The sequence below is a fragment of the Trachemys scripta genome, chromosome 4, assembly GCF_013100865.1.
Source record: "Trachemys scripta elegans isolate TJP31775 chromosome 4, CAS_Tse_1.0, whole genome shotgun sequence".
In the NCBI taxonomy this organism is placed as follows: Eukaryota; Metazoa; Chordata; order Testudines; family Emydidae; genus Trachemys; species Trachemys scripta.
In genome coordinates this window covers 61048263-61067783 of record NC_048301.1, presented here as the reverse complement: position 1 = coordinate 61067783, position 19521 = coordinate 61048263, and the positions used below count along the sequence as shown (strand labels likewise).

General features: G+C 45.9%; 1 protein-coding gene across 4 annotated transcripts in view; it reads left to right on the top strand.

Annotated features, from left to right (window-relative positions):
- The window catches only part of LTK (leukocyte receptor tyrosine kinase), a 169277-nt gene extending 150108 nt beyond the window's left edge, over positions 1–19169 (top strand). For all 4 annotated transcript variants that reach the window (XM_034769117.1, XM_034769115.1, XM_034769116.1 and 1 more), the window contains 6 exons: positions 2018–2115; positions 13048–13140; positions 14108–14209; positions 16421–16555; positions 17396–17486; positions 18272–19169. In XM_034769117.1, the coding sequence (XP_034625008.1) occupies positions 2018–2115; positions 13048–13140; positions 14108–14209; positions 16421–16555; positions 17396–17486; positions 18272–19042 (1290 nt within the window). In that variant the 3' untranslated portion in view covers positions 19043–19169. The remainder of the gene's footprint in view (positions 1–2017; positions 2116–13047; positions 13141–14107; positions 14210–16420; positions 16556–17395; positions 17487–18271) is intronic.
- The last annotated feature ends 352 nt before the right edge of the window (positions 19170–19521 follow it).

Below are 19521 nucleotides of genomic sequence, written 5' to 3'. Positions count from 1 at the left end.
AATTACATGGTTCCAGGCTGTGAAATGAACAAGATAACAGCATCCAGAAACAACAGGAGAAAAAAGAGCAATTTGACTTGACATTTCCAGGAGCTTCACTGAGCTTGGTAGTAATTTCTCCCCACCTTGCCCCAGAGCACTGGAAAAGCACTTGTCATAACAACTTTCCTGGAGACACATCAAGGAACTTTCCCTGCAGTGGAAGAAATGATTGCTAGAGAATAAGTGGGTGGCACAGGTGAGCGGCGGGGTGGGGAAGGGGGAGTTTTGGCCCAGTCTATATAAAATGGCCAACACTTCTATCGAAGGTGTGAAGTGAGAACTGCCCACTATGGTGAGCAGTATAAGAATAAGCACAAAGGAGCTTTAAAAAGTGGGAGAAGGGAGAAGTCAGCTTCTAAAGAATGACTCTGGGGATGCTAATGGGTCACACAGCAAAAATTAGTGAGGTTTTTTTTTTTTTTTTTTTAAAAAACACACATCCATCCAGGATTTTGAGTGGAACGAGAGAGAGTGAGCGCATGTGAGAGAGCAAAGACGAGTGACTGCACTACTCTGTGCCAGCACCAAACCCTAATGACCTCCAGCCCTGTAACATCCCTTGTGATGGGAGAGAGGTAGGACTCAGGAATAATAAACACAAAGGGGATTCTTTATGTAGGATGCTGTACACACAGATGCTGTAGCTCTCCCTGGCTCTCTAGTGCACAGACTGATGGAAACACCTTGGGTCTGTCTAAGCAATCACGCAACGGTTTGCTGAATACACTGTAGACCCAATGCAGATTTTTTTTTATCCCAGAGAAATCCACACTCCCAGCACTATGGGAGTTAAGCTGTGCTCTTCTCAGTGAGTCCCACTGTGATGGGATATCTACCCCACACAAGGCCTAAGGTGGCCAGGTGGGCCTATTAACCACCTAGGCTATATCTAGGAGTAGCAGCCAAGGAACAAGAACTAATTAGAGATGAGGCTCAGCTGGAGAGGAATGGGAGGGGCCTGTATAAAGTCCAGTAGCTGAAAGAAGGGGGATTTCAGTCAGTGTTAGGAGTAGGGTGACCAGACAGCAAATGTGAAAAATCGGGACAGGAGGTGGGGGTAATAGGAGCCTATATAAAGAAAAAGACCCCAAAATCAGGACTGTCCCTATAAAATCGTGACATCTGGTCACCCTAGTTAGGAGGGCAAGATAGGAAGTAGCCCAGGGATACAGCAGTAAGGTTCAGGACTATGCAGCCCTTGACTGTTTGTTGTAGGGTCCCTAGGCTGGAACCCAGTGTAGGGGAGCCTGGGTTTCCCTACCAGCCACTGGGCAGTGGTGCTGTTAAGGCGTAGTGAGAGGAAGGACTGCCTGGGACAGTGGGTCCCAAGAAACTTTGATGTCCTGGAAAGGGAGGACTACAGTGACCTGGCCGGAGGGCCACACCATGAAGTGGGAGCAGCCGAGTCCCATGCAAGTGAGACAGGGAGAGTGATGGAGTGAGCAACCACAGGAGGGACATTGGTCTGGGAGAGCTAATCCCCAGATGTGGCCAGAAGGAGGTGCTCTGGTGGTGACTAGTGACACCCTGTTAACCTCACTAATTTTTGCTGTATGACCCGTTAGCATCCCCAGAGTCATTCTTTAGCACTTCTCCCTTCTCCCAATTTTTAAAGCTCCTTTGTGCTTATTTTCACACTGCTCACTACAGGGGGCAGTTCTCGCTTCACACCTTTGATAGACGGGTTGGCTATTTTAGTTGGACTGGGCCAAAACACACACACACACACACACTCTCTCTCTCTCTCAGGGGGAATCTAATAGACTCACTTCCTGTGTTTGGCAAACTTTAACCTTAAATAGAAATCTCTTCTCTCCTTTGACCCACCTCCCTTCCTCTTCATTTCCTCCCCTCACTCTTCTGTATCTCTCTCTCTCCTTCCTATCTCTCCAACTATTCTATTTTTCCTATACTCTCTCCCCCATCCCACCACCTTTCTCCTCTTCTCACCTGGGTGCATTTGTCTCTTATCCAGAATCAGCCATCCACTCTGATAATGCAGGACCTGCTGAACATAGCCAGGGACATTGCTTGTGGCTGCAAATATCTGGAGGAGAACCACTTCATCCACAGGTGAGATGGGGCAGTCCAGACCAGTGTGAAGGTTGCTTGAACTCCACTAAGCTTGTACAAAACCTATGGTTTTCCCTTTGCAAGGGAATATGCAGACATGTTTTTCAGTTTGGATCCACATGGTTTTACGTTCCCCAAGATAGACTGAGTAAGATCTCAAGGAGAAGCTCAATTGAACCCATAGGGTTTCGACAGGTTTCACTGCAAAAAACATGTGGATACAGGAATTTCCCATGTTTCTGAAGCAAAAACCATAAGCAGGTTGAGATTGGACCTATTTGACTTGAAAAGTGGTCTGAAGTTAGCGCTTGGTCTGAAGCCAAAAGCAAGCAGGTCTCCTTGTATAGCCCTAGGTAACCATTAAGATAACCTATTGCAGTGTCTTCACAAGTGACTGCCTACGTGAACTGTCAATCAATACTATAACTAATGACTAGGAAAGTCTGCGGGCGTTAGCTAATCCCTGAACACAGCACAACTAATGACGCCACTTTAATAGCAAATATTAGAGAGGTTTCCATGTTATAACATGACAAAATGGTGTGAACTCCGCTGTTTTGCATACCGAGATAAAGCACAATATTATGAATAAAGATTTTCAGAGGCAAAAATGGGAGTTAGGTGCCCAAATCCCATTGACTTTCAATGGGAATTAGGCTCTTTGCTGCCCTTAGTACTTCTAAAAATCTCCCCCTTGGCTGTATATACTTCCAGCATCAGAGGGGTTATACTTCCAGCAGTTCATCTACTGGATATCTGTATCGCATACACACTTGAGGTTCTTCCTGCTTTCCACTAGATGGTAGCATTACCTACCCAAATGTGCACGAGAATAAGGAGTAGCTTATTTCTCTCCCTTCTGACCTCACTGTAATTGACTTGTTGATTGTTTTAGAGTAGCAGCAGCACAGAATAACCTTTGATGTTAGATCCATTGGCTAGGGAAGCAGGGAGATTCAGAGTAAAGCAAAGCAGGACTTGTGCTCAATGGCCCAGTGGGTAGGATGCTGAACAGGGAGGAAGGGTATGTCTGCACTGCAATCACAGGTGAGACTGAGGCACATGTAGACATACCCAAGCTAGCTTTGATCTAGCTAGCTCAGATAGCAAGAGCAATGAAGCCGCAACAGCCTGGGTGGCAGCACAAACTGTGCAAACCAACCCGGGCCCCAGGGTATGCACTCAAGCAGCTAACCCATGCTGCCGCCCATGCTGCCATGGTTTCACTGCAGGTCAGTTCACCTCTTTGTGCCTCAATTTCCTCATCTGTAAAATCAGGATCATGAGATTTGCCGCCCTACAATCTGTGGATGAAGTGCTAGAGAAGAGCTAACAGTTGCTACGAGTAGCTTCTAAAAATTCCCAGTTGACTGGCAGCATCTCTCAGTTTCAACTGAGAGCTGGTTTCAATTCATGGAATTCCCAGTCATAGCACCTTGCTGAATTCACCTGTCACCGCCACAGCTCTAAAGGCCATCAGGTGCCCAGATCATGTCAGTGGAAGGAGCAGAGACCCACACCCAGAAGGAGGGAGTAGGTTTCAGATGGGATTGTACTCAGGGTAGCTAGCCTGTCCCACTGCCCATGCAGCCAGAGCTACACTGCTCTTTTCAGCACTCAGACTCATGCTAGCTTTGATTGAGCTAATCTGCCCGAGCTAAAAATTACATCTCCAGCATAGACATGCCCATGGTGTGTGTGCTACACAGTAACAGGGTGCAGCTTGCAGGTATGCCAGGAAGGGGAGGCTTCACAGAGGCAGAGCAGAGTATCCACACCCAGGTAGAAGCACACATGCACATACACATCCCCTTCTGCAGAGCAAACAGGCTTAACCGCTACACCGCCAGGCAAGAGTGGGAGAGACCGGAAGAAAAGGGGGAAACAAGGAAGGCAACAATCTGAGCAGGGAATGGTGAGGCTGATGTTTGCTTTCCTCATGCTTAGCATTATAGGCGGGAATATGCGCTTGTGGTTAGGGCAGTGGAGGAGAGAGGATGGTGGGGTTCTGTTGCCAGTTCTGCCACTGATTCAACATGTGGCCTCAGTCAAGTCACTTCGCCGTGCCTCGGTTTCCCCCTCTGTAAACTGAATGTAATAAGGGCTCTTATAAAGGTTAACAAATACAAAGCACTTTAAAATCCTCAGATGAATGTTGCTATAAAGGGATTATTATTTACTTAAGCACAATACAACATATGGAAATTCTAATAGTATCTTCTCAATGTAAACATTTCTAAAAAGGACGTTAACAATTCAGGACAGAGCTGGCTTGCCAGCTTACTGACACAGGGCAAGATTGTGATTGTGTGGGGGAGTGAAGGGATGTAAAGCCCCAACCCTAACCCCTTGCACAGCTGTCTGGGAAGGGAGCACTGGGTCTGTGAGCCCAAGCAGGCAGGGAGTGGGTGGATCCAGGACAGTGCTGCCCTCTCTCATACACACCCCATGCTAGGCAGTAGAGTGGCTAGTTGTGAAGGGCTGTGAATGCAATGCTGGTAATCATCCAACACAGCATATTCTACCTCCTGCACAAAGCAGGAGCTGCAGAAGAATTCTAACTCAGAGGCGTGTCCTGAGTCACACTTCCTTTCTGCAGCTCCTCCTGGGCTGACACAGGGTATGTGACATCCCTTACTCAACATAGTCCATACAGTGAGACAAAGGAAGTGCTCATCAGAAGCTGAATTACATGCGAGAGGCTGAGGAGTTTCATAGCTGTCTTATAAACTGTTTTTCAGTCTCTTCCACATCAGAAAGTCTCCACAGTGGGGTGTTCACCGTCTCTGTGATGACTCAGATCTTTGCTCTGAGCCATGGTTTCAGACTTGTCCTCAGGGAGAACTCCCCAGACTGCTTTGCTTCCAAGTGGCACATATGGTAGAATCCAGGACTCCCTCTGGAGCGGACCTGGCATAAGATTTGTGAAAGATTTTTCTCTGTATCTTGATTTCTTCATTGCCCTCAAGGATGTTCTCCTTAAAGCTGCTAAACTCAAATTCTTTTGGCTTTCTGCCCTCAGTAAAGGCAGGCAGGCAGTCGAGCAGCCTGCAGGAACCCAGCTCCCAGCTAGCATGGGGGCAAGGTCCAGACTGAGATCATTGAGCAGGTCACATGGAAATTCTCTCCACTGAGACCAGGCCAGAACCAGTGTCATGGAGTATGGGGCAAGTTTTTTTTCTTCAAACCTTCTCCCCTCCCCTAGACATGGGATCCCTATTCCCACAGCTTTCAAAGCAAGCCATGAAACATTCCAACTCCTGTGAATTCTCAGATACCAATGGGCAATTTGTCTCCAGTGGCTCCAGCTCACTCTTCATTAGGTGCGATTGGTCCCCACTTAGCCCAGACACAGCAGCAGGGAGTGCGCGGGTGAAGAAATTCAGATCCTGCTCTCCGAGAGATGGACCAGCCTCTAGGTGTCCCACGGGATGTCATGAAGTGGCTGCTGCTTTCCTTAGGGAGGCATGCAGGATTCATGCCGCAGACTGTCCTTCCAGGATGCTTGGTAATGCACTGACCCCCGCACAGGATCCCTGCTCTCAGGTGTTTGGCCCAGGGACTGGTGAAGGATATTGGTCACAACCAGCTCTTCAAGGGGCAGTGCAGAGTCTTAAAACCTCTCAGGAGAGATTCCCACTCTAAAGGAAAGGAGGAAATCACTAAGGCTGAGGCTTTGAATGAGATACCTCAGACTCTCAACTAAGCTTTGCAGAGTTAAGCATGAATGGGGGCTCTAGCTTCACAAATGCTTATGTTTTTAGAGAATAAAACACTAAAACCAAAGAAACAGGCAAAGCTGAAGAACTGTGTAATGCTTCCTCACCTGCTTTAAGGTTGTGATGAAGTTGGACTGGGAATTCCTTAGCAAGACCTACTTATACCTAAGAACAAAAAAGGTCTTCCTTACTCTGCCTAAGCTTAAGGCTGCTGTGGCCTCTATAGTGAAGTGTATAGTCATACCAGCCGAGGGAGACAGGACCTATAGACAGGACAATATGATCTTCACTCAGACTAAAATTGGATACAGCAGCCGCAGCCTGGGGAGTATTGGCTGCAGCCTCTTATTGCGCAGGTCTACACACTCCTGGGATGCCCTTGTGAGCATGTGCCCACACACACATACACCCCAAGACCTCCTTAAATCAATTTAAACTACATTTCCCATGTAGCTTTTTCAGGCCTGATGCTTCACCTGACTCTGATTTGCTGTACATTAAAAATTTCCAAAGACAGGTCCTGGGGGCAAGTATGACTCCAATTGAAGAAACTGGAGCTGTGAGATAACATCTGGTGTCCTTCCCAATATTTTGTTGATGCACTCTTTAGGGAGCACAGAGACAAAGGCATCACTGAGGCTGTATGCCAGGGACTAATCCCTCCCTCCTTCCAGTGGGAGGCTATTCAAGCTCCCTTATCTCAGCCAGTGTTCCCTTTGAAGCCATTGCCCCTCCAAGTTCCAGCATAGAGATTATACAGCAGGAAGAGGTCATTGCTATCTATCCTAAGAGTTGGAAGAATCAGGCTGGGATTCTCTGGAAAACCATCCAACCCCAAACATGAAGGGCACAATAGTCCATCTCTTACGCACTGAAATGATAGAACCAGTTCAGTGGCGGGAGAGATATTTTGGAAGGGACACAAGATTCTTTGTGGTACACAGAAACAATGGCATGCAGCCCATTTTAGATTTCAGGTCTTTCAGCAAGTCCATAAGGAGATCAAAATTCCAGGCAGAAATATTGAAATTCATCATTACAGCATTATTTCCCAAAACTTCAGAACATGAAAATAAATCTCATGGAGATTTATTGAAGATATGATCAGGGAGAGTCACCCAGGGGATACTGTAGCTTCTGCTACAACAAGATGCATTAACAATATAGAGTACTTCCATTTGGACTCAGATTCTACCTGGGTATTCACAAATTCCATATCATCCGTCCCTTCAAGCTACATGTCTACTCTGGTCTGGCCAACATTCTCATCAGATTATACAGGGCCCAGAAGACACAGCTAAAAGCCTTCAGAAACATGGCTTTGTGCGAACAAGTGGAAGGGCCAGTTACAGCTCTCACAAAATTCCAGCATCTAAGTTATCATCCAAGACTATTTTTATTTCAGAAGAATATATTGTCTGATTTGCCAAACATTAGCACACGTCTCCTAAGATAAAGTCTCTGACTCAGCTCCTGTGCTACTTGGTCTCATGTGAATAACCAGTCCTATTCTTGCTTCATTTCCAGACAGCAATTGCAGCAAATAAGTATATGAAGATCTTGGTCCAGATCCAGTACTAGCATCATTTGGTGAATTTATTGTTAATATTATTTAACAGCTCTCTGATCATAGTTTCCAGGGAAGCTGGTCTTAACTACAGATTCCGGACACCATGAAGGGTGGAACATATCTGGACTCCTATATGACTTTCGGAGTTGGGGGGTACGTAGACCAAGTAGGAAACATGGGGTACAACCTGCTTCATGTTATGCACATCAAGATCACTCCTTTTCTAACAGATTATTCTTTTTTTAAAAAAAGTGTGTATATAATTGCTAAAAAGGCAGAAAACCTTCAGCACTGCTTAGAGAGGTAGCCTTGTTCATGTTCTGGACAGATGCTCTCACTCTGTTCTTTAAGGTTCTATACCAAGAAGGAGAGTCAGGGTCAACTGGCTCAGCAAGACACACTTAGAACTAAGGGAATGCAGCCTAGATCAGCTAGCTTTTCGGTGTATCTCTGGCCAGGTTGGAAGCCTATTGATGAACTTCTTTGCATCCAAATCCAGTTGGAGAACCAAAAGAGGAGAGGAGGAGACACTTGAAAACAGAGGCTGTTGGTCCTCTTGTGACGGGTTAGACCCCCCTTCTGGGATGCGACCTGATGTGCTGGGGTTCAACTGAGCCTCCCCTGCCCCATCAGCCTGGGCTCCTCCCTGCTTTGCTGAATTAGGCTCTCCAGCCTCTTGCAGCACATACACACACAGCTAGGGCCACAGCCCGCTGCAGACACAGCCTGAAGTCAGCTCTGTGTGAGAGGGCTCCCCGGCACTCACATGCCCACCCCTTTTGGGAGACAAACTGGAATGGGTTACCTAGGGAGGTGGTGGAATCTCCATCCTTAGAGGTTTTTAAGACCCGTCTTGACAAAACCCTGGCTGGGATGATTTAGTTGGTGTTGGTCCTGCTTTGACCAGGAGGTTGGACTATATGACCTCCCGAGGTCTCTTCCAATCCTAAACTTCTATGATTCTAAACCCAGAATACTACTGGTTTGCATTGTATAGAAATATCTGTACAGCTCAAGCTCATAAAATTCTCCCTCTTCCTCAATTTCTAGCTGGGGGGACTTCTTGCCCCCCAGCTAGAAATTGCATAAACTGGGTTGAATAATAAACAAAACAAATTTTATTAACTATAAAAGGCAGATTTTAAGTGGGTCAAGGGATAGCAAACAGATTACTAAGCAAATGAAACAAAGCGCGCAAACTAAGTTTGACACACTAGATAGGTAGGATACAAATTAGCAAATTCTCACCCTGAGTGATAAACAGGTTGTCTTGGCTTTCCCAGGTTTTCATACACAGGCTAAAGATCTTAGCCTGGGACCATCACTTCTCCCAGTTCAGTCTTTGTTCCTCAGGTGTTTTCAGTGGTGTTGTTGTAGGGAGAGTGAGGACCCTCCTGTTGTCATTGTCTCTCTTTTATATCTTCCCCCCACTTGCTGGAAAGCTTTTTTGCCGTGACCTGGGTCAAACAGTTCCCATTGTGTAGATCTATCTCTGAGAGGTTGCTATTGCACACAGTTCCAGGGGTGATCCTTGTGCTTGTGTGAATTTCTTCAATAAGCCACTAACATTGTTTGGCCTCATCCACCATAGCACATTTGAAATACAGAGACATGGTCAATATTCCCAGCTTCAGATATAAAAATGATACATGCATACAAATTGGATAAACACATTCAGTAAATCACAACCTTTCCAATGGTACCTTACATGAGCCATCTTGCATAAAGTATATCTTAGTTATACCACATTTGTAGCATAACTATATTTCCATGAAGAATATGGGGTGTAAAGTCACACCTCTTATCTCAGCAGTGGGCTAAAAGGCCTACTTTATACCTTTCCTCCCTCAGCCACTGAAAGTAAAGATAGTGAAGATTGTGAAGGAACAGGCCACAATGATTGTAAACTTCTTCTCATAAACCCGCAGGTCTTGGTTCTCAGACCTGATTCAGATATAGTTCAAACCTTCTCTCAAACTCCCAACTAATACACAAAACATAGCTCAAGAGGACCTATCCTGAACCAATATCCAGACCTGCCTAGCTCATCAGCTGGGAAGCTGAGAGGAAAGATCTATAATCACTCATGCTGAGAAGCTGATAAACACCCTCCTCACATCTGAGAGGACATTCACAGAAGATGTCTGTGGGTAACTTGAGGTTTAGATGTTGGTGTTACAAGGGACACACATCAGGGCAAAGTCAGCTGAAGCAAAAGACAGTATAATGTTTTTACCAGATGGTTTGACCATGGGGCTCCAGGCAACACTTTTTGGAAAGGCCGGCCAGCAGAGTCAGGCATATTGCACTGTAAGAAATTCATGAGAATCTCCCATCACTGTCACACAACAGATTCCTGAGGACCACTCCTCTTATCAGTCCTCTAGCAATACACACATCCTGTCATAATCTGGATCTGTGTGTAGGATCTACAAGTCCACATAAAACTACTTGTCAGCATCACAGTTGGTAGCTGTCTTCCTCTTCTCACTGAAACTGTCTTGTCTACTCACCACCTCCTTGTCCAAGGGTCTGCAGAGGTTGGTATGCTCTCAGTTATACTTCCAAACATGGCAGTTCTGTGGTCTCCCCAGGTCTCCATCTTCAAGGTCACCACAGTCTCATGCAATAGGAAATGATATTGTTACCTTTTTGAATGAAACCAAGCACTCTAAGAATGTAGAAATGCATAAGTTAGATATGAACAGAGCCAACAGAGGAATAAAGATTTCTATAACAAAGGCATTCAAAGCCTCAGGCACAGCTCCTCTCATTACTATGCACACTGTGAAAAGAGCAGCGATTTTGTGGGCAGAGAAATCACATATATCTTATGAGAAGGGCTGAAAGGCTACTACAGGGTCTTCCAGCCACCTTTTCTCAAACACTCTAGACTTGACATCCCCACCTGTGCTGATGGAGCATTTGGTAGAGGAGTGTTTTGGAGCAGGGAGCCCCCCTAAGTTCATTTTCAATTCTACATGGGTAAATATTAATCCTCCCTTCCTCCTGCCCTAGGGATGATTTACGTCTTTCTACAGCCCACTGTGAAGGCTGTCTGACACAAAGGGGACTGAGAAAAGGGAAATTCTGTCTTACCACTGAATTTTCATTCTAGGACCCTCCATGTCAGACAGTCTGACCCCCCCTTGGAGGACTGCATTATATCTAGGGTTTTATTCTGGCTGTTGCTTGCTTGTTGAGTAGTTTGAACGGGAAGAGTTGTTCCTCCGGGAAATCCTTACATTTTATGTCAAGGCTCTGCTGCAAAGAGTTTGAGTTGAATAGTACTTTTATACAGTTAGTATTTTTCAGTTTTGGGTGCTGTCTTTCTGGAGAGTTCTTTCGGAGGGGCCATCGTAATTCCAGCCTCAGAGCCAAAATTTGGTCTGCATCCAGTCACCCTGGAATTGGAGAACACCCCACTGTGAAGACCATCTGACACAGAAGGTTCTACAATGAAAATTCTCAGGTAATACAGAATTGTCCCTGTTAGTTATTTCTGCTTGATTTCTGCTACACACACATACACATACACACACACACACACACACACACACACACATATTTTTCAGGCAAATAACAGAACTTGCCTTAAAGTGCCCTTCTGCTCAGAAAAGTGACTATATAAAAGACACCTTCCCACTCAGCAGATCTGCCCCTGTGTGTAGTCAGAGTCTTATCTGCTGATTTTACTGACTAAATTAAGCTTGACTGTTCTCACCACTGCAGAGCCAGAACATCTACGAGGGAACAGTATGGATCCTATTCCTTTGTGTACAGCATCAATAAAAGAATTGTGTACTAAGCTTCAATCTGTTGCACCTATCTAAACCCACTGAAGACAGGGGGACTGCACAAGTGTCATTGAGGTTATAATTTGTCCTGGAACAATTTTGTTACTGTGGTGATGAGGTAAAAAGGAAAACCCCAGCTTGTTTTTCAGATGCAGGCGGAGTTTTCAAGGCTGGCGGTGAGAAGAAATATTTTACTTGCAAAGTACGCACATTTTTCTGGCCATCACCAAGACACAATTAAACACAGACACACTCCTCCCCCCCATCATTATTTTTAACAAGGTGCTTTTTAGAGCACAATGGTACTTTAAAACGAACACAAACGCTCCAGCCTCGCTCATGCATTTATCTCCTTCCTGTGTCACAAATTAAAGGCCCAGTCTTGCAAAGTTACTCTCAGATGCAACGTTGTTAATTTAAATAGGACTAAGGACAGGTATAAACCTAAGTGCAGGAGTTATGATTTGCTAGATCCAGCTCCAAGACAATATAAATATCTTTTTGGGAAATACCAGTCAAATGGCATTTTGCATTAAACGAGACACCACTGAGAGTTATGGAGAAAGTGAAGAAGTCACAGGTCTTTCTTTAAAAAAAATCAAAGAGGAAAGGAGGCCATGTTAGCAAATGGTTAAAGCAGAACTGGGTTCTGGCCTGACTAATACTGACTCTCCGTGTGAGTTCTGATTCAGTTTCCCACTTTATATAATGGAGATGGTGCTTACCCTTGTAAAATGCTTTGAGATTTTTGGATGAAAAAACTCCATTTAGGTGCTATGTAGTAATTATCAGTAATAAGAATTATAACAACATAGCAATCATTTTTAATAAATAAAGGCCTAATCCTACTAGGGATTAATTTTCAGCGTGGTCACATGTGGGAGTAATGGTTACTCTTGTAAGGCTCACCAGATCGGCTCCTATAATATTTTTTTTTTAAACCTAAATATGTAAGGTGTAACAGGAATGGAACTGATATGTAATCCTGTTATGAGTACTATAAGCCTGTATCTTGTCTCCAACATACTGTAAACACTGTTTGCCAGGCTGGGAATTAAGGATCAAAGGAAAAGCCTCTCGGCAGGGCAGATGGTGTGGTTCACTGGTGAGCTACTGTCTACCCAGTCAGGCTGGCACAGATAGACTTTGCAGTGGGAGTCTAACAAAATTGAGCCTGTTCAGACCCAGGGGACGGTAAGCATTAGGGAAACGCAGGCTTTGCAGTTTAGGCTGGTTTTTTAATTTTAGGATTTTTTTTTCTGAAATGCTTTTGTTCTAAATAAATGATACTTTACTTTAAGGAAGCTGCTTGGTCACGAATTACCACAGTCATTGTCCTCAAGGGGCGGGCATGGATCGGAGTTCACGTTGCACTCCCCATCATTACCCGGCCCAAGCTGGGGAAGCTAATGATCCAACCAGCAGACCAATATCGGTGATGAATCCTGGTCATGTGCCACCTGAGCCACATTGCACATGAAGAAGATTGTTCCCAGGCAGGGGTACTGGAACAATTTGTACAGTGAGGGTGCTGAGAGCCATTGAACCAAACTGTAAACATTGTATATGATGGAAACCACTTCAAGCCAGGGGGTGCAGCAGCACCCATGTCCCCAAGGAAATAGTCTGAGTCCAAGGCAGATCTGCTACATTGATCGCTGCTGATACAGAGGACTGCCACTGGCCTGAGAATGAGAGAAATGCATGTTTCCACCCTAAATAAGCATGAGGCCTGACACCTAAAGTGGGGGTGGCACCTGGAGAGACCAATATGTGTCAGAAGTTCAGTAATCCTGGTAACCATTTCATAAGGTATTAGAATTCGTAACTCCATTTCTCTTTTAAGGGACATAGCTGCAAGGAACTGCCTGCTGACCTGCACTGGGACAGGACGAGTAGCCAAAATTGGTGATTTTGGAATGGCCCGAGATATATACAGGTAAGGGGCACGGGTGTTCAGTTTGCTTGGAGAAAAGTAATTGAAATGACATCTCCAGAGTGTGGAGGGATCACGTGTATGTCTGAGAAATATGAGCTGTCCTATGACAGCTGAGCAAAAATCACCCCAGTGGTCCCCACCTCCATTCAAAAAGTTTAGGGGTCCACAAATGAAAAGAGGTTGAAAGTCACTGAGCTAACACATTTGCACATACTAATCTGGACATTCCATGTAGGTTTGTTCCAGGCTGGGCCTTAGGGCACACCACTAATGTTTCTGGTGTCCAGACTAGCATGCACAAATGCATTCACCAATTCCAGCTCATTGGCATTCGGTGCACTTAAGTTTAAAAAATCTAGCGACAAACGCAAGGTGTCTGAAATAAACACTGCACTGTTGCCCTGCACCTTGGACAGTCATTGCACCTTTGCAAAGTGGGTGTAAAATCCATGCCAGCTCAAAATGGCTGCACTTGAGACCTGCTTCCCATTCAGTGTGCACCGGTGTAGGTGACCACACAAAGTGCAGGCAACGGGAAAACCAGGCCAGGGAATCATTCGGGAACCAGTCTCTGTGGTGGAGTTTCAATGATGGGAAAACAGGATACAAAGCCAAGCATTCATCTGGCCATCCAAATATAAGTGAATTCTTTAAGGCATCGTGCTCTTCAGGAGGCCCTGGTTCAGTTGTTAGCCTCTTCCATCACTGAACCAGAAGCCAAGCTTCTTGAACTTGTGCAAGGACCCTGTTTCGCCCAGGAACCATCTTTAAAGAATTCATTTTAGTCTCTTTTATCAACTCTGAGGGTTACAAAGTTCTTGCTTATCAATTCTCGCACAGAATTGTCTGGGTTTATTCTGCCCCCAATTAGGGTGGAGTGGGAAAGACTCGTTATTCATCTGACCCCTTTCAGCCCCATGGAATTTGATTCTAAGCCCTTAATTCTCCTTGCATTTGATCTTCCCAGGGCAAGCTACTATCGCAAAGGAGGGAGAGCCATGCTGCCTGTCAAGTGGATGCCACCAGAGGCTTTCCTAGAGGGGATCTTCACCTCCAAGACTGATACCTGGTGACGATTACCTTTTACTCATCTCTGCAAGCCAGGGGTGGGGTTTAGGGAGTCCAATGCACATGTGGAGACGTCAGCTGGTCATCAAGAATTGATAAAGCTTTAAACATGTCAAAGTTGCCCAAAGTCCTACAGGAGATATCAAGAAATCTTCACTTTGACTTCAGTTAGAGTTTTACTAAATGGGTCCTGAGTGAGAATTTAAGAATCTGGCCCAACATAAATAGAATACATAAAAAACCACAGACACACTCCTTTGGGTATGCAGCACCCCTTCACGGTATGCTACGCATAGCTACAATTTACAGACCAGGGGACAGCTGTCCCAGAGCAGGCTTCACTGCTGAGGGAAGATGCTGCTGCTGCTCTTTACCTGGCAGGGACCCCATTGGCAGAATCTGCCTGGAAGATATGCTTAATCAGTATATTTCCCACGTGTGCTGGCCCTGTTTCATCTCTGTCCAGCTTTGCCCACTTTATGGACTGCTCCAGATGGTTCTGGGCCATCTAGCAGAGCAGCTCTTGCAGCAGGTTTGCACCACTGAACCCCTGACTCCAACAGGGCTTTCCACTGCCAGGAGCTGCAGCCTGTGGAAAAAAGGAGCTGGTTGACAGCATCTCTGTCAGCCTTGCAATGCCCTAACACTATGCTAAGGTACTACTGGTGCAGCATGTCCAGGTTGCAAAAGCCGGCTGCAGGACTGCACGTTTGCAGTATGTGGCAGCAAAGTGCAGAGAGGAAGGGCTGTTTAAATGCCTGATATTAAAGGAGTTTTAAAATCCAAACAAGCAGGAGCCTGATTTTCAATAACATCACTGTCAGACACTTCTAACTTGTCAGCCCTCAGCATGTGTCACTCAGCATCCATAGCTGACAAGACTGCTTAGATGCTGCTATCTCCATAATCACACAGGATTACTCCTTTGCTTTGGCATTATTTTAATGCTGAGACACTGAAATATAAAACAACAGTAGACTTAAGCAGAAGCTCTAGCTAGCTGCTGAGGGAATGGTATTTATATAAATGCCTTTCAGATAAACTTTTTCTGTTTTAAATAAGCACTTCCATCAGTAGAGCATTTGTGAAAACGTACTGGAAATGGAAGGTGTTCAGTTTATCAAGAACTGTGTCTATCAGCACAGTATCCTCTTAAAGCGATGCTGGCACATTGCTTCTAATGCCACACTGACCCAGTTCCCTGACAGTGTATTTAATTAGCAATACCCGGACCGCCAAAAGATTAGGAATAGATTATCTGTCATATAAGAGCAGACCAGTCAGTGGCCAGCACCAGATATTTCAAAGGAAGGTGTACAATCCCTGTAATGGGCAATTATAGATAACCTACCTTTAGCAGAAGTTTCTTCCTAGCTCCCATCAGGCAGGGGTTGGTGAAATTCTGGTACGATTGAAGTCAATGGCAAAACTGATATTGACTTCAGTGGGACCAGCATTTCCCCCTTGGTCTCAATGATATCTTGTGACAGGGAGTTTGCTAGGTTAAATGTGTTGTGTAAAAAAGAGTTCCCTATGATCAATTTTAAATGTGTGGCCTTTCGGTTTCACTGGCTGTCCCCTTGTTCTTCTATTATGAACACTCAAATGTTTGGACACCTATGCAAACACCTTGAGTCTACAGAAAGTGGAAATCTCATGCAATGTCTGATACTTTTATGTTGCCAGTCAAGCCAGATATGCCACCTTAATGGTTCTTTGGTATTTCCACTTCAAGAGCCAGGTAGTGCAGAGAGAAACACCACTTTAAAATGACAGGTAGCATTCAGAGTAGCAGCCGTGTTAGTCTGTATCCACAAAAAGAACAGGAGTACTTGTGGCACCTTAGAGACTAACAAATTTATTAGAGCATTAGCTTTCGTGGACGACAGCCCACTTCTTCTGACATTTTGGAACCTCACAAAATTAGGTTTGGGTGACAATCCAGATTGATTCTAAGGGTTTATCTACACATGGAGTTATTCTGAAATAGCTATTGTGCTTTAAAGTCACACCCCAACTTCATCCAAATTATCTTTCCAGTAAAGACAAACCCTTATTTTAGTCACACTGATTTTCCGTCCATAGGATTAATCTGGAGCTTTAGGATGCTGCACCAAGATAGTGTTGTCTGAAGGCCTTTTACACCAAATTCTAAAGCCAATAGGGTACGAATCAAAGCCTAAGGGGCACTGTTGGCTGGTTTCTGTGGCAGGTCTTTTGGCGTGCTGCTGTGGGAGATCTTCTCATTGGGCTACATGCCCTATCCTTGCAAAACCAACCAGGAGGTGCTGGAATTTGTCACTAGTGGAGGAAGAATGGATCCACCAAAGAACTGCCCGGGGCCTGTGTGAGTATCTCCTCATCCTTAGACACAAGTCAAAGGCTAGTAAACATTCAGACTGGCTAATCAAAGATGGCTGCCACCCCCTCTAGACCCAAAACGAAACAACTATTTACCCTAGGTTTTCCTCAGAGGTTAACACAAGTTTAAGTTGAGAACACCATTAACTGGTACCCATTTTGGCAGCAGAGAGGCCCAGAGCTTCAATGGGAATGGGAGACTCAGGTACACAATTACCTCATACCAGGGGGTCCTTCCAAAACCTGATTGAGGCACATAAGCAGGGCAAAGCGAGGAAGGTTATATTGCTATTTCCATGTTATACCTGTTCTGTGAATAAAATAACAACTTCAATGTTTAGTGCTGGTAACTTTCATCACCAATAAACTTCCATACAATTAAAAATACAGGCTCCAGTTCTGGGGTCTTTTACAGGCCTCTTTGCCACCAACTACCAACAGATTTCCTCGATGTGGTGAATACTCACCTGCCTTAGGAAGCATATCAGGTATGTGGCCGGAGGACAGAAAGCATGACTGAAGCAGGCACAGATGCTCTCCAGAAATTCCCCATTTGCCAGAAAATCTCCTTAGAACTATTGGGCACAAATTAGAGCAGCACTGAGTAATTGAACCTCCCCCTCCCCCCATGGCCCTAGGATCAGGGAACGTGAAAATGACACATGGCCAATTTTGCTCTGCCCCTTGGGTCCTGTGCTGAGTGCAGTTCTTCTGGACCTGAGAACTGGGCCCAGAGACAGACCTGAAAAATGAATCCATATTGATTTGTGGTTTTGATTTATCATTAATTATTATTAATTGGCATAATATGCATTTGTGTCTCAAGTTACCGGATCATGACGCAATGTTGGCAGCACAGTCCAGAGTACCGGCCCAATTTCTCCACCATTCTGGAAAGAATCAAGTACTGCACACAGGTACTGGTCTTTAGGATTTAAGTTTTTACTTGTTTATGGCATCCAGATCATCCTATGATACAAACATTATCACCCAAAACAAAGGGAATGGATTGCTCTGATTGGCTAATTACTTTCCAAATTCTCTTTGTGCTTGGCCTATACTTCAGCTAGTATTTTCGTTTGTGCTTCTGTACATCTATCTCATCTCACCTACCTCCACCCCACCAGCATGCATACAATCCCTTCTTGTGAAAAGTGTCTGCTTCCACCTCCCAGATCATTCAGTAGTGAAGAATCTTTGATTTTGGGCTCTGGAAACCTTTCCATCACATCACAACTTCTAATGCCCTTACTTCACTCTTCAACAAGTTTTTTCAAACTTCCATGAAAGTCACAGCTGAACTGGCATGGAAGAGGGGGGTGAGAGGCATGAGGGGTTGATAAGCTGCTAGCCTTTTGCTGCTGGAGACCTGGATCCAAGCCTAGTTTAAGATGCAAGAGGAAATTATTAGATGTTGGTGATCTCTGTCTACTCATTAATATCAATAAGGCATCACAAAATGGCAACCTGTGTTCAAATGAAGCCCTAAAATGAAATAAATGTTGGCAAATCATAAGCGAGGTGCACCATCAAAATGGTGCCTGGCAGCTTGCACAATGCATGGCTGCACTACACACAGCTGGCGCTAACTACTGCTAACATTATCTCACTTTTCTGAACACCTCCCTGAAAAAGTGTGTGGAAAAGTCACAACTGGGCATGCTCAGAATGTAAAATGTGATTACTGAATCCTTTGTTTCAGGACCCTGACGTGATCAACACAGAGCTGCCCATTGAATGTGGACCAGCATCAGAGGATGAGGGGAGTGCTGTGATGTGCCCAAATAGTTCCAGTGGGATGGTCCCTTTCTTGGTGAACCCATCCCTCACACCTCAGCTGGCTCCCATAACATTAGAAACCCATCATGCAGGGCATAAAGCTGGACAATGTCCACAGGAGCTGCTGGTGGAGAACCTTGGCAATTGGACTAGCAGAGGTCCCAGCCTACCGTGCCTCACTGATTCCAGCAGCGGGTCATGGTTCCAACAGACCTCGAACCAGAGGCTGGAATCAAGCAGTCAGCCGGCACACAGATCACACAAAACCAAAAATCTTTGGAACCCAACCTATGGATCCTGGGTGATGGAAAATATCTGTCGCTCCTGTCCCAACGCCAAGCTCAAAGCAACCACAGAGCGAGAAGATTCAGGTTTTGATGGGAACTACAGCTCCTCCCCTAGTTCTCGGGCATCTCCAGCCTCTCCAAGCAGAAGCCACTGTCCTCACAGGAATATCGGTGGGATAGAACTGGTGAAGCTCCAGACTTTCCCCTGCGGCAATGTGAATTATGCATATGATGATCTCTACTATGTCACTGATCGGTCTTCGGCTTTGGCAGTGGGTAGAGCAGGTGTGCTGAGGAGCTCCAGTCTGCACAGGGATGGGAAGCCTTTTTGTAAGCCAGAGAAAACATCAAGAGAGAGGGATTCTGGCCTCTCCTTGTCAGACGACCTGAGTGTTACACCTGTATAACAGGAAATGTTCCTCCAAAGGTCAGGACCAGTGGCGTAGCCACCTTTTAAGAGGAGGGGGAGCAAACCTAAAAAAGGCGCCCCCCTTGGCTCCTCCTCTGGCCACGCCCCCCGGTTCCTCCTCTGGTCGCTCCATGCCCCCCCCCTTGGCTGGCTCCTCCGGCCGCACCGCCCTTCCCCCCCTCCCATGGCTCCTCCAGCTGTGGCTGCCCAGCCGCCATGTTGTGCCCCCCCCTTGCTCCTCCGGCCACGGCTGCCGGCCCACCGCCAGCCTGCGCCCCCCACCCCCGGCTGCCAGGCCACCGCTAGCCTGCGCCCGCCCCCTTCTCCGGCTGTGGCTGCCGGCCCGCCACCAGCCTGCGCCCCCCTCCCTCACTCCTCCGGCCGCGGCTGCCGGGCCACAGCCAGCCCCCCCTTCTCTGGCCGTGCCCACCCTCACTCCTCCAGCCCACTTTTGCAAAGTGTGCTGAGGGGAAGCGG